At 34.3% G+C, this 16,303-nt stretch overlaps 1 protein-coding gene and 1 long non-coding RNA gene across 2 annotated transcripts; both read left to right on the top strand.

Moving 5' to 3' along the window:
- Positions 1–1,147: 1,147 nt before the first annotated feature.
- Positions 1,148–4,819, top strand: LOC140037197 (uncharacterized). The gene is made up of 2 exons (XR_011841123.1): positions 1,148–1,360; positions 1,806–4,819. It is a non-coding gene; the product is annotated as an uncharacterized lncRNA (long non-coding RNA).
- A 7,041-nt stretch (positions 4,820–11,860) lies between these two features.
- Positions 11,861–12,616, top strand: LOC113726194 (uncharacterized). Its single transcript, XM_027249775.2, has one exon. The coding sequence runs from the start codon at positions 11,861–11,863 to the stop codon at positions 12,614–12,616; it is 756 nt and encodes a 251-aa protein (XP_027105576.1).
- Positions 12,617–16,303: the final 3,687 nt, after the last annotated feature.

The raw sequence follows: 16,303 nt of genomic DNA, 5'->3' as shown, positions 1-16,303 counted from the left end.
TTTAGAATAAAATGTAGTATTTTTTATGATATGATATATGTGAAATAAAAAGATGATTGAAAATTGTGTTTATGATGCAAATTGAATAATATTTCAATTTTTTTTTTTTACAAATTACGTTAACCAAACGGACTAATTGTTTTTTCCATCAAATAGCCCCTACCCTTATCCACTTAAAGATTTTTACTACGACTAATAATTAGTATCAACAAAGTCTACATTATTAACTTTTCAAAACTTCCTTCTCCTTTTTTATTTTTAGAAAAAAAAATTATTTTAACTTTAATCTCATTTTTTTCATGAATTTATCCAAATTTGACACACATGCATGGGTCTATATTGATACTTTTTTTTTCCACAAACGTTAACAGTTATATATATGATAATCCCTTGATAATACAAGATTTAATTACAAAAAGGGGCTACTACCCTCATTTCCTTCCTCACTAAATCCACCAGCCAAACTGGGAAATCTTGTTCCCATTCAATATCATGCACTAGCTGGACAGCAAATTGAGCTAGAACATGGCTGATTTCATTTTCTGTTCTAGATATAAACACAAACCTACAACTTTCAAAATGTGTTGTCAAATCCTGCACATCTTCCAGAATAGTTGCAATGTTAACTTCATGCTCATTGCTTCTATGTATCTGGTCTATTACTGATTTGCTATCCGATACTTGTGATACTTGTAATGCATAAAACTTAACCGTACACCAAAGGCACTATACAACAACCACAGCCTATCCTAATATCTTTGACCGGAAAAGAGCTGGTTGTTTGTGTCTTTGATTTGGGAAGAGAGGTTTTCTTCATCAGTACCTTGGACCGCCCAGGATGGATTGATGGAATGGAACAGCACAGCCCGAAAATGCCAAGAATATCCCATTATGCAAATCTTTTTCTTTTTTCTAATTTTAATTTTGTTGGGAAATTCCTGAAAATTTCCTACTTTTTTTTTTGGGTTGAGGTAATATGGAAGAAGAAATTCAACCTAGCTTTCTCTTTAAAACTTCCAGAATACGAATGTTTGCAGAATATACTATTTGCATGGAACAAACAGCTGGCCTTTTTCTTTTTCTTTTTTGGCATGGCCTATAAATATATTTCCAACCTAAAACTTGCTCAATGCAGCAATGGAGTTGGAAGTGTGGAGCCGAATTACAGGGCAACTACTCCTCTGGTAGGAGCTTATAATTTGGCTACATTTTCTTGATGCTTGAGCTAATTACAGCTTACAGGCTGGCTACTAAGTCAGCCACAATCATAAGCTAACTGCCAAAGGAGATTTGCCCGGCAATTCAGCTATGCAGAGATAGCGTATCAACCAATCATTGATCCAAAATTAATTAAAGCATGGTGAGAATTTCTTGATTTATAAGAATTTGCTTCACATGGAATTTTGTAAATTGTTATGACTTTGATTATTCGTGATCATAATATTCTTATAAATTTCTTTTAGCAACTTGAATTGATTTTTGTTTTTAGAACTTCAATTAATGTTAGTCATTTTGTCTTCAACAGCATCTTTTAAAAATTAACCATATATTCTTCTATTTCCTCTTTATTCTCTAATATTAAAAATTATATCTAATTTTCCATGAGGAAAAAAATGGAAAGAAAACAAGGCAGCCCCACCCTTTTGCCTTTATACCTCATTATTTTTCTTTCTCTTTTGCCTTTTTTATTACTACTCTATGTAGTGTACACGCATAAAATTTCAAAACAAATAAAAATAGATACAGAAACTCATGTATTTTCATGATATTTTCTTCTTCTTCTTCTTCTTTTCCTAATACTCCAGGTAAGTGGTGGGATGTATAAAGCCAAGCTTCCTCTCCTTCGTCCTCACTCTTACAGCAAAGAACTTTCACTGAGCTTGGGTACATTTGTCCTAGAAACAAGAAATAAGCGAATGAAGAATCGCAAGGACATTCTACAAGGAAAAAAAATGTTAATGGCCACCTATCCCTAGAACAAAGCTTCACTCACACTTGTAGGATCAACAAAGTCATTTAACTTTCTAGTAAGTGTCTATTGGAAAGAAAGAAAAGTCAAACTTGGTTTTTGAACGTAGTATAGTTATAGATATTAGCTATGAAACTAAGCAACTGCATATGGCAGGCGATTCCATCATAATTAGTCAAGAAAATGGTATTCAGCACATTACAAGAAGTACACTTAACAAATAAACTAATCTTTTTTTTTCTTTCAAAAGTACGTGAAAAGGCTATTGATTTTATAACTAAAAGCGAGTTATGAAAAAATAGATGTATAACTTTGTATCAGAACTTGATTTTTAATAATAGGATAGTGACACCCCTCTCCCATCCAAAAAATTCTCTCCACTTTTATTGTATTCTTCCTTGTTAACTCCTTAGACCATTAAAAATTCTCGCCATGGGTTCCCTCTCCCAATGCATAATTCTCTCATTTTGATTTTATAATAGATTCTCTTTCTTAGACTTTTCTAATGAGAGTTTTTTTCTCTGAGAATTTTGTAGTGAGAATTTCTTGCCTTGTAAGATTTTTATAGTGTGAGTTTTCTCTGCTCTTAGGATTTTTTTTTTTTGTAGGATTTTTATTTTGTTTGTTTGTTTTGTTCTATTTTCCTTGTTACATCTAAGTTTTTTCAAATTTATTCGTTAGATTTGATATTTCTTATGTTTGAGCTTAAAACAATAAACTACTACATCTGGTTACTAAAGACAGGCACAAAATGAAAATTTTTCATCTCTAAAAAAGATCACGTGCAAGGCAAATAGTGGATTCCGGCCAAAATTTAGTTGAAAACTTAGAAAGTAACCAAATTTGATCAATGTAAATTTATAAGGGATGTAAAATTATATTTTTAAAAATAAAAGATGAAAAAAATTATTTTAAAAAATATAAGAAATATTTTGAACGATTGTTCCTAAAAATTGAGCAGATAGATATAATTTTTAAAACTTGAAGGCAGCTCTCTACGGTTGTCAAAAATCATAAGGGAAGTTTGTGAAATTATCCTTTGGTTTAGAGAAAATCATAATTTAGAGAAAGTCGGCCAGCTAGGCTTGTAGATGTACGCTATGGACGTCCCTCAAGCGCATTACACGTGGAAATTGTGTCAAGGAGGCCGTGTACGTCCGTGTACGGCGAAGAGGGTAGACTTGACTTTGCATAATTCGCCGCCAAAATCAGAACATTCCAGAGATGGCTAAAAAGTACATTTAGTATTACGGTAACACCCTCCATGTAGTCCTGAAATTTCATTTTAAGGACTAGCATGAATTCAGATTCTACTTTGACCCGGTAATCAAATTCTCTGCTAACCTTCGGTGATTATTGGATGGCTCTTGCGTCTTGGTTCTTTCACAACAGCTGTCTTTTGCATAATGAAAAATGATGCGTATAGGAGAATAATATCAAGCTGACTGTGGAAGCTTATTAATTTTCATAGTGAAAAAGCCAAACAAAGTGTGATTCTAATATCATATTTTGAATTAGTTCTAAGAGTTCTTTCACTATCATATTCAAGATTCAAATTTTGAACTCGACAGTCATGGGTGGAAATGATGTGCGAAGAGGTGAGAGCAGCCACGGATTTAAGGGGGGCTGGTGGGGGCTTAAGCCCCCCCCCAAGCCGCCGGAAAACCCCCTATATATAGGGGATTGATTTCTGGCTCCGTCCCTGGGTGGAGTGATGAAATCTGCGGTCTATCTGCGTAACCATTTCTTCTTGTGGTTTGAAGCCCTCTGTGACTCTGAATTTGTTATCATCAAGCTGCAAAACTGCAAGCGAAGGAGGAGAGTCTTCCTACTGGATTTGTTTCGTACGTATACTTCATGATCCGGTCGTAATGACCACTTATCATCGCCCGCATCGCTTACTTTATGAGAGGATAGCTATAATTATAAATTTGTTTTTTACATTGTTTGATGCTTCACACAAGAAATATAATGATCATAAAATTATTGCATATTACGTTATCTTTCCATCTAACATTGCATAAAGTAAAGTTGGCATATCAAAAGAACTCTTGAAGGCTTAACTTTGAATATTGTCAAGACTGATTTGCGCAACAAAATGGGAGACGAGTGGATGAATGACTGTCTGGTTGTATACATCGAGAAGGATATTTTTGCAACAATTGAAAATGAGCAAATATTGCAGCGTTTTCAACGGATGAAGACTCGCAGAATGCAATTGCCTCCTCTTCGTTATTCGAGTGCAACAACTACCAATACTTCAAGTGTTAATCAATAACAAATTTTTGGGTATGTATAATTATATGTTTTTATTATTTTTATAATTATTGATTCTAAATTTTACTTATTAAATATATTTATTTCGTCACAAAAAAAAATTTTTAATACACTTCAGCCCCCCCAAAAATAAATTTCTGGCTCCGTCCCTGGGTGAGAGGTTTAAAAAAAAAAGTGTATAAAATCAATGAATTTTAACGGGGATTATTCATAAAGCAACAAAGAATTTTTGCTTTTTTTTTTTTTTTTTTTTGCAATATTATTAGGTGCCCTAAGGAAGTCCTGAAGCCACAATACGAAGTCGAGGATCATATTTAGACTCCCATAACGTTAGTGTTTTCGCAAAGGTATTTGCACTAGAAGTATTTCGCAAAGGTTCCTTGACATCACGGGTGTGGGAGTTGGTCCTGACAATCATTTGGATATTCCCAGTCCAAGAGGAGAATTCCCAGGGAAGGAGAGGAGGCTTTTTATTCTTCCTTCAAAATAAGTTGAGTATGAGAAAGGGAAGAAAATTAGTCATTTTTCTACATGTGTGTGTTTATTTAACAAGAAAGTTATAATATTTTCCTACACTTTCTCTCACTTTGCAACATTTGGTGTCCTACAAAACTTGCAGGGTTTCGGGAAAAAATGATCATTTGTTACATTCGGTATTCTCAATAATTGCCACTAGTTACTTATTTTATTTCAAAAATTTTCTTGTCAAACAAATATGTATTGTTTTTTCTTTCCTTCTTTACTTTATTTTATCCCCAAGTTTGGTACGAATGGAAAGTATTTTCTACCCTAAATGGTCACACAAAAAAAAATTTACCATTCGAGTGTTTGGTACACAAGTTAAATAAAATATTCATTCTTCTTTATATATTTGTTTGGTATAATCAATGGTTAAAGAGTTCAAAAGGACTCGAGTGATGTGATGGACCCTAAGCCCTCGTCTCGTATGATTTTTGGGGCAAGTCTCAAACTTTCCCTTTTCGGTTTGAAAGGTTTGGAGTTTCTCGTTAAATAAAAAATAGAGATTTCTCTTGAACTAAACTCCTAAATTACTTTACAAAAGAAAAGACCAAAAACAATTTCTAAAACTTAACTCCAATACCATATTTACAAAATGCCTAGAGATTCAATTTAAAACCAATTGATCATATGGTCACGCCAAAAGAAAATAGAAAAGGCAACAACTAGTAGTAATTACTAATTAGCGTCACCAATGTTTCTATTAATTATTTTTATAATCCTCACAAACCAAAAAAATAGATATAATAAGCCCATTAAAAGTAGGGAGGGAGAAATTTTATGGAGTATATTATAAGCCCATTGAAAGAATGCATGATCCCAAAAAAAATTCCAAGAGAAAAGGAAAAAATAGATATAATAAGCCCATTAAAAAGGGGGAGAGAGAAAGTCAAGAGAGAAACGCACAAAAGGGAAAAAATTGATTGGTAGCTGGATCTCTGATTGAAATAGTCATATGCTCGGATTTTTCCCTTGCTCTATTCTATTGTGTAAGTTTTTAGAAGCTTTACGTGTCTTTCATTCGTAGCATCTGTATATGAATCTGATATGCATGTAGAACTATACATTCAAGAAACACATGCACACGATGAATAAGGGGTATAGATCTTAATTTCTTGATCCTTTATACAGCAGATAATCATATTGGATTAATCCCTCTTGGTATTGAATTTTGTTGTAGAATCATTTTGGGGGAATCACCGTTGTTTATTTTGAGTTTATACACAATTATTACATTCTACATTGTCTTGCACGGTTATGGCTGAATACTGCAGAGTATGCGTAACTGCTTAGGCCAAATCTGAAGATTCATTGGATGTGTCTTTCAGCATTCTGTCATGAATTATGGTTAGATATTTTACATTAGTAGACTAACAGATTCATAGTTAATGATCCCGATGAAAATTCTATTTTGGTCACTTTCTTGATCATTATTAGGTAGTAGATGATATTAGTATCAAGAGAAACAATAACAGGAGTATTCTTTTGCAGAGTGTGAGGTTGGCATAGCAGTTTAGTCAGAATGAATGAGCAGAATAACCCTACAATGACACCTACTCCAGTTGTTCTTCCTGCAAAGAGAAAGCGTGGTCGTCCACGTAAGGATGGGATCGTTATTAGAAAGGGACAAGGGAGCCTGCGACCATCTTCAACTCCAATTTCTGATGGAATCGGAGGAGTTGAGCAAATTGAAACAAAATCAAATGATAGAAGCATGGTTGGAAGGGTAGTTTCTGGTGTAATTGACGGTTGTTTTGATGCTGGCTATTTTCTTTCTGTTAGGATAGGCAACAATGTTCCTCCCCTACGCGGTGTTATCTTTGAACCAGGGAAAATCATGCCTATTTCGTCAGAAAATGATGTTGCCCCACAAGCTAAGTTGTATCAAAGGACAGAATTGCCAATGCCTGCTCCTAAGCAGCAAAATCAAGGTAATGGAATTGTCCCCCAGTGGGATATGCAGCAGCCTATTGTTTGTAGCCAGACTTTACCTTCTAAGCCACAGTCTAGTGCCTCATATGTATATCACAAGGAACCTACCTCTTCTACGCTTCCTGCAGTTAATTTGCCAAGGAACAACACCAGCTCATCTACAGTAGAGAAAATTGTGATTCAGCAGAATCCAAATTTTGATTATCAGAACGAATGTCAGTCTATTCCTGGTGCAGAGAATCTTAGAATGGTCGAACAGGATGAGATCATGCAGGTATATGAAGTATCAGTCCAATCAGAAACACTAACTGCAGATGCTGGATCATTGAAAGACTGGAAGTTAGAATCATCAATTAAACCAGGAGCCAATATTGCCTTGCCTCATAAGGAGATTATGGATCAAGTTCCACGGTATCAGAACCAAGACATGGGATTTTGGCCTGAGCCAACTGCTCCAGTGAACGATTCACACAAGTTTTCAGGTACTGAGAATCTTGTCTGCATTGAACCTCAATCTGTGCCCCAAGAAACTCTAACTGTGGATTCTGAGGTGAAACAGAATCAGTTGGCATGCAATGAATTGAAGCATCCATGTCATGACTTTAGTCAGTCATCAATGATTTCTCAATTTCAAGCTTTTCCTGGAGAGCCGTCAGTTATACATAGTGGATTTCAGCCTAGAGAATCAGTCCACAGTGAATCTGAAATCAGAAACTTTGAGCTCCATGAAACTCCTATAGTTGCTCAAACTCCATCTGTCCCATTGGAAAATCAAAATCTGGAGGCTCAGCTTCGGAGGACTGAGTTGATTGACTCTGAAATCCATGGTTCAGTTCCTCAAGCTCATTTTCTCCACCGAGACCATCCAGCTGTGGAGTCTAAAACTATGCCAAGTGATCCAATTGATAATCAACCTACAAGGACAAATAATGAGATGCAATCTGTTTTCAATTCTGAAAGTAGAGAAGCTGAAGTTGAACCAAGGAAGTTGGCTCAATTCGATTTAGAGAACCAGAATTTTGGAATTCTTCGAGATTTGGTGGCTGGAAACCATCATTATCTGCCTCCTGAGGTCATTTCTGATCAACCAGGGATATTCACGGTGCAAAAGGTAAATTCTCCAAAAAGCAATGATGAAAAAGCTACTCGGTTAGAGCCAAAAGTCATAGTTTCAGGAAACAATGAAAGCAGTCCTACTAGGAAGCTAACAAGTGATCCCGTTGACAGTAATCAACAAAATTCAGAAACTACTCAACGTACTAGAGAAGCCATGCCCTTTGATTTGGAGCTTGCAGCTGAAGAACTTCCTCATCCTCAAATGCCCGAAAACATACTCTCGAGTCCTAAAAGCAACCCAGTTGGCCAATCTGATTGTCAACCTAGATAAAGGACTTCCAAAATCACGAATAAGTTAATATTAATATGGCAGGTGTTCGTGCTCATCCCAAATCTCAAGTTATAGTACCTTCAGTTTTGTTTCAATTCTACCTTTTCTTTCTTTGCGTTTTTGCTTTGGACAGCATTTAGATTGTTACTTGACTTTTCTGTGGTATTGTTCTGGAATAGGATATTTATGAAGAGTCTCAATTGGATGAGTTACTTATTGCATACTGAACTGTGAACAAGCAAGTACTTTTTGTTACTTGAAGATTCTGCAAACCTTGTCCAGTTGACATGACTTTCGGATTCCTATTCTAAAATTATCATAACTTGTCTTTGCGTTTAAGTGTTAACATAATTGTACGTAAATATCATTATCATGATAATATTAATTATATCCAAAGAAGACAACTTGTGCACATGCTTTGTCTAACCTCCAAATAATGTCTCGAAAGAAAAATCTACCTTTGTTGTTCTCCAGAAGTAAGTATCCTTCAGACTTATCATGGTTTAAACAATAAGTGATTTTTATAATGGTCCTTATTTTACCTGAATTCCTCTTAAGGAAAGACTTGTGAGTATTTAATTGATGCTAGTCATTCTGCTGTCATATGTAACGCATTTGGTGAAAAGAATTCTTGCTGAGGTTTGATTTGCTTTAAATGTCACCGGGAAAATTCCTTAATATGCTAAGTAAAAATCTAATTTTCGCTGAAGTTGTAATGGCACCGTTTGAACCATCTATATAGTATTAGACAGAAACTTCAATGCTTCATGTATGATAACCTCACTTCATGACAGTATGTTAATAAATTGAGAATCAGTCTTGTCAAATTAAAAAAGGTTGAGAATCTAACCGAGCTGCAGAACTTCATTGATCTTGCATAAATGAAGTATTGCTTCGTTGATTGACATCCCTTGACAATATTCTCTGCTGCGTGTGTATAATGGGTGCATCCTGCTGTCTCTACCACTCATAGCTTTTTCTGATATTCTTCTTGGAACATTAAGCCATAATGTGGACCTAATAAGACCCCTGTGGCCTGTTGCCCATATTTATTACTGTTCCGTCGTGAAAAGATCCAATCTTATCTTTAGTGGTGTTAGAAAAATCAATCCGATCCCATCAAGAAAATAGGACATAGGTATTCATCTTGTTCTTATCTACGGTTACCTGTAACCAAAATTCAGACATCAACTCTTGGAATTAAGCTTGTCAATTGAAAGTAAGCCTCCTCATGGGCCAACTTTGATCGGATTTTTGTACCAAAGATTTAGGATGAATCAATTAATGTTATTATGATTGTAGCTATCAATGATGAGTCAGGTTGATCTTTTCCTCTCCATATTTCACTTTCCATTGAACCCTGAAAATGCAGGTTGACCAATGAATGTGAATGAATTGCTTGAATATTATCCAAAACTTGTACAGTTATATTACCTTGAGCATTTCTTTTTATCATATGACTTTGTCTTTGTGCTTAATGCTATATTGTTAATAAATGCACATAGGGATATCAATATCATCATATGAAAAATATAGCTCAACAGCTTTAGAGCACAACCAGTGCACATGCTATGTTTAACTTTGAATAGTGGATATCTCAAATGATTTCTCAAGAGAAATAGGATCACTTTGTGATGTCTTCAAGAGGAAAGGTACCTCTAAACTTATGCATACTTTATTCAATGGGCATTATGCTAATGAGGCTTACTTTACCTAACTTACTGTGCAAAGGACTTGCAAACATGCAATTCTGTCGGTCGTTCTTTCATGATCTACTGTATATTGCTGAAACATTCCGATCCCACTGCAGCAATAATTAGTTTCATTTGTTTTAGATATTAAGAAGAAAATTCCATGCTATCCTCTCTTCTAAGCTATAATGGCACCATTTTTTAAGCATCCATGATATAGTAACTTCCATGTTTGAACAGCTCATCTGATCATGGTATGCCATAAACTTGGAAGATCGTCTACCAAGAAGTAGTAATTCTTTTGTGCCCTTGTACATATGATTCTAGCTATCAATGATGAGTCAGGTTGATCTTCTTTTTTTCTCCCAATTCAAATCTAATAATGCTTGTTGACCAATAAATGCTAATTGCTTGAATATTGTCCAAAACTTGAATAGTTATATTACCTTTAATCAGAATTTGTGCCTTAGTCCTTAAGTGCCATGTTGTTAATAATTGCGGTTAGAGATACCAATATTATGATACATCAGCTTAGAGCAAATACGGGCACATGCTATGCTTGACTTTGAATAGTAGATATCCCAAATGATTTCTTAAAAGAAATATGATCATCATTTGTTGTTTTCAAGAAGTAGTGAACCTTTAAACATATGCATGCTTTATTATATTGCACTATACAAACGTGCAAAGAAGGACTTGCAAACATGCAATTGTATTGATCGCATTGATCTTTCTTTCTTGATCTATTGTACATTACTGAAAACAATCCATTCTCGCTGAAGCAATTACATTTGTTTTAGATATTAATGTGGAAATTTCATGTTATGGTAACTAAGTTTCTCTTCTAATCTGTAATGGCAACACTTTTTAAACATCTATGATGTAGCAACTTCCTTGTCTAGATACCACATCTTATCTTGGAAGATCTCGTTACTAACAGTAATGCTTCATTTTGTGCCATATTAGATGCAACATTTAGGCTATAATGTGAACTACTTATGAAGAAATCTCTGTAGTATACTTACTGAACATGCCCTAAATGGAGAAATGAAACCTTTTCTCTGCCTTCCTTTCTAATTAAACAACTATTGAGTTACTGAAGAAACTTCTTTATCCATTTAGTGGTGTTACAAAGTTGTACAGATATAAGTTTTGGGGCTGTTAAGAAATAAGTGGGTAGTTTGCTCTTAATCTTACTTAGCTACACTCATCTTTATTGACACTCACGCTTGTTTTTGTAACTAAATCTCTTCATTGACCAAATGTTATGATCTTGGATGGATCTTTGTCCAAATGTTTTTGGACAAAGAAATAAAATAAAAACTGTGGATCCTTGCCAACAATATTCAAGGATGACCAATTACATCATCTCATTCTCAAGGACATCACTAAAGGATAGCGAGTGATCATCTTTCACCTTTTTCTCTTCAAAGTAAGTGAGTGACATATTTCCTCAAGAAGAAACTGTGGATTCATTTACTAATTACGGTATCAAGAAGAGATCCAACAAGTTGTAACACTTGAGATGCCCTGAATCTGGTTTTTTTTTAATGCAAGTGGGAACTTGCAATTAGAGTAAATCAAGCCATTTATAGCATGATTGCCACTTTATAAAGTTTAGATGGCAAAATTAATCATTGCTATTAAGAAGTAACAAAATAGCATCATTGCATTAGCTTTGATCAATCATGCAACTTTCACAGCTTGTGGTTTGACACTTTGACGCTTGATCTTATCCTAACCATGCTCAGAAAAGCATCAAGCGCACGGACCTAGTAGGATCCAGTGACATCAACTATTTATTCGTGTAACACGCAAGTAATTCCTTGACCTTGAAACCCACCATATGGCACTAGTACTTTTGTAGTGTTGTAGATTTATAAAAAAAAAAAAAAAAAAAGAATGAACCAACCAAATCCCCGGTGCAAAACGTGTAAAACTAGCAAGTTTGAAGCAGTTTGGTAATTTTACTCAATTTGAAGGGCAATTTCCTCAACCCAAGTCAATATACGGTAGTATAACTCTCAGAAGCCTAAACTTGTTGCACAAATTATTCAGCTCATCATATTTCTTGAGCAGCCTTTTATGGAGGGAGAGGAGGTTATAGCCCTGTTCGATTTTTGCTGGTTTAATCAAGAAATCTTCAAGAAAAGTTCAAGTTCACCAACTTCATCAAGCCTTAAGAAAAGCCCTGATCACCAAATTGGAGAAGATTCACCAAAAGCTGAGTTTTCGAGCCAATTATTATCAATCCATCCAAGGTCAAATAGTGACTACATGATGAGCTCCAAAACAAGCACGAACTCTGGTTTATTCTCTCCAGATTCAGTTCTTTATGTTCTTTCTGCATCTCAGCTGGAAATAGTTCTATCAGAAACAGAAGGGAAAGCTGAATTTCCAGGAACGCCAGAATCAAGAAAAGTTAAAACCGATGATAACGAGAAGAAGAAGAAGAAGAAGAAGAGAAGGAAGAGCAACGAAAAACTAAAGAAAGGTTTGAGCAAGAGCTTATCAGAGCTTGAGTTTGAAGAGCTCAAGGGCTTTATGGACCTTGGTTTTGTGTTTTCCGAAGAAGACAAAAACGATTCAAGTCTGGTCGAGATTATTCCTGGCTTGCAAAGGTTAGGCAGAGAAAAAGATGTTGGAGAACAAAGAAGAAATTCTGCTCCCGAAGAATCTTCAGTTACAAGGCCTTACCTTTCTGAAGCCTGGGAAGTTTTGGATAGGAGAAATAGAGAGAACCCTTTGATGAATTGGAAAGTTCCTGCTGTGAGCAATGAAACTGGCATGAAAAACAGTCTCAAATGGTGGGCACATGTTGTTGCTTCAACTGTTAGATGATAAGGCCTTTACTCTCTGGTTTATCACTTCGTCATCTTTTTCATTTCTTTTCTTTTTTTTTTTGTGCTTTTTGTTTTGGCCTTTTTAGCAACTCTTGTGGCCTCATCAAAAGAACCCAAAAAAGCAACCAAAATGAATAAATAAAGAGGCTTGTAGACGTTGTATAATAGCATCTGTAGTCCATTTTTTTGTATTACAACTTCAACAACTTGTATATAGTTGCATTTTGTATACAATAAACCAAAAAAACATATGTAGAAGATCTTTTTCCGATGGCTAGAAATTGTATCTTCTTTGGCCAATTTATGATGTTATGGTACTAGGCATTGGATTGTTCTTGACTCAAGAAGAGACAAGTTAGCGAGATGAAACCAAAAATTTTCACAAATTGATGATCTTGGTTCCATAATCACTTTAGTTTAATTAACTCGTTCACTTTGTATTTCCAGGCTTGATACCGAATTTTGTAAAATGAACACTGCCTTACCATGAAAAGGAGCCACAAGGGCCAACCAAACAAGAAGAAACTTCTAAGAAATGAAGAAATTCCCTTTTTTTTAGCATATTACAAGAATATTTAGACGTACAACTATTAGCAAATAGCAATGAAACATCTGAAAGAAGAATGGTCAACTTAGATGGAAGTTTAATAGAAATTTCGACATTAACTATTGTTTGTCTTGCCTTGCAACAGGGGTAGAAAAATATCTTGCTTCTTAAATTGTACAGGTGAAGAAATTGACTATTTAATCTATACATTAATTTGAGAACCAGGTGTGAAAGCATTCTATTGCAGATTCATGGAAGCAAACAAGATTCACATGTTGTAAATGGTACTAGTATATTGAAAAGGAAATGCACATCTCTCTCTCTTTCGCTTTCTGAGCATTTCACTACTTCCGTTTAGTAGTGTCCAAATGTGCATCAACCAGGGGTGAATGAAAGGAGAGGGCAATCTGAAAATGTAGTCTGAACCAATGTAACAGGGCTCCTCAAATGGTAGGACAAAAGTGCAAAATGTAAACTTTCTAGTTTTGTCAAAGAATTATATGATGCTTTTGCACTTTGCATATCTTCAGCCGAGCCAACTGAACAAGATGCTCTATTTTCAAATCGGATAAATTGTGCTAAACCCCCCTCAACTGTTATCCAAGTTGCAATTTGTATTACGGGAATAATTTTACAAACCTCTCTTGAAATTTGCCTTAACATCACTTAACACCATTGTGATTTCAAAAATCTCTCTGACCTCCCCTTGATTGAAATGTTTTTAACATTATCACCCTTTGTGCATTAAAAAATTCATACAAGAGGAAGGATAATATTTTACTTCAATTTGTACCCTTTTGTTGCCCTTTATATAAATATTTGTGGAGCAATTAAGACCAAAATAAACCTGATAGGCAAAAGACAAATTGGGAGAGATATAAGTGCAATAAAAAGAAGTGGTAGTAGACAAGTAGAATTGTTGCTGCTACTTTAACTCTGGGATTATAAAGGTGGCAAGACAACAATAAAAAGAAATACAAGTTTAGCAACAAAATGAGCAACTTAAAGAGAAAATTAGTAGAAAATATTGTCGCAAATCATAACAAAATCTAACATTGGAAAGTAGTCTTATAATTCATCATCATCATCTAACACAAAAAATTGATATTATGGTTCCAATAGGAAGGCGACAATCAGGATTTTAGAGAGCAAAAAGAATCTAAATAAGTTATATTTGCTCCTAGTATCCGTTGATGTGCTTCTGATATATTAAGTAATAATTGTGTCAGAAGTTCTCTGCCTTTTATTAATACAAAAAAAAAAGGGCACCATTATAAATAGAAGTTTTGTTAATTGTTATTGTAATTTTTTTTCTTTCAAATTCTTTTTTTTTGGGTGCCAATTTTAGTTAATCAATTAGGGTTTTTGAGTATGATAATATTGTTAATTTACCACCCATGATGGAGACATCTTGTCTAGTAAATCTGACAGGAATATAAGAGAGATTTTTTAAACCATTAGGGTGCTAAGTAATATTGAGGCAAATCTCAAGGAGGTTTGTGAAATTATCCCTCATGTTATTGCCACTTAATCCCCTGTAATGATATGTTTGGACAAAACTATCCTACTATTTAATTATTTTTGTTCCTTTTTTGTACTATTCTATTGCAACTTTTTTCTTTTCTCTATCCTTTTCTCTTTTCCTTTTTTCCCTTCTGTCATGCCACTTGTCAATTTTTTTTACTCTATTATTTGAATATTTACATTGAATCATTTAATTTTTTTAACTCATCCTTTTATTTTATTGCAATGTATTTATTTGTTTTCTTTCACTATTAAGAATTCATCATAAACTCTATACTGCAACAAAATTAAATGTACCTTACATCAAAAGCATATTAGAGTCATAATTACTCAGATATTTATAGCAAAAGCAATAGATTAATCTATCATTTAAGATATAAAGGATTAACAAGTTATCAGTAATAAAACATAAAAAAAGGTAGTTGATATGTTTATTTGTTAGGCATTAGAATAACCAACTGATTAATTGAAAGCTTTATATATATATGTGTGTGTGTGTTTAATTAATTCAATTCTTATATCAAATACATTTAGAGAAATGTTGTTATGATATAAAGTTTCTTATGATTTTATTAAAAGTGGAAATTAACAATAACAAGCTACCACCATTTTAAAGACTGAATTAAACAAAATTAATAGTCTTATTCCATGCATATAATATATGTAGAAAAGAAGATAGAGAAGGAAAAGGAAGAAAGATATAATAGGTAAAACAGAAAAATGAAAATAATCAAGATGATGTGGTTAGTTTTGTCCAAACATATCATGAAAGGTGTTAGGCGCCTGTAGAAAAGTTTAACACATGTTCTAAGACAAAAACGGAGACAGTTATTTAACCATAATTAACATGTTCTAATGATATAACATATGTTGGTTCCAAACATTTGCTCAGACAATCTAAAATTGAACTCCTACAAAACCATGGAAACTAAACAACTCAAACAAAATCAAGAAAGGGGTTACTCGAATTTTCTAGACCAAAGAATTGCAAAAATTTTGGGAAAATACGGTAAACAGGGAGGGGGCAGAAAACCGAAAATATTTATAAATCTCACCTCATGGGATAACTTTGATGGACACCCTCACTTGGCTAAATTAGGAAAACAGGAACAAATTGAATGAACGCCCTCACTTGACTGAATTAAGAAATTACTAACAAATTGAATGACCAAAAAAATGCCGGAAAATTACCACTTCAGGGATGAAAAAGGGCCAGAAATCATCCCTACAAGGAGACGACTAGAATGATGTTTTTTTTTTTTTTTTTTTTTTGTCAAATTTAAAATGGTGGTTTTTTTTTTTTTTTTTTTAAATGGTGGTTAAGGTGAGGGATTGTTTGACAAATTCGAGAATGTAGGAGAGGCGGTGTGATGATGAACCGGAACCTGAGGCGACAGGGTCGTACGTTGAAGTTATCAAAATGCCACGAAGGTTGCTCAAAATTACAGCAGTCACCACCATTGACATTATGAAGTTGCCACTAATACTGCTCAAAATTACAGCAATTGCCACCCAAAAATCGGACCAATTAGAAGCCGAATAACATTCAATCAATTTGGCAATTCAGCAATCCAATTCCACTCATTCACGTCTTTATTATTATAGTAGTAAAGT

The sequence above is a fragment of the Coffea arabica genome, chromosome 2e (assembly GCF_036785885.1).
Source record: "Coffea arabica cultivar ET-39 chromosome 2e, Coffea Arabica ET-39 HiFi, whole genome shotgun sequence".
In the NCBI taxonomy this organism is placed as follows: Eukaryota; Viridiplantae; Streptophyta; class Magnoliopsida; order Gentianales; family Rubiaceae; genus Coffea; species Coffea arabica.
This window is presented reverse-complemented; position numbering and strand designations above follow the sequence as displayed.

Bases quoted from the DNA above. Each gene is read 5' to 3' on its own strand.
- LOC113726194 (XM_027249775.2), top strand. From the start codon at position 11,861: ATGGAGGGAGAGGAGGTTATAGCCCTGTTCGATTTTTGCTGGTTTAAT.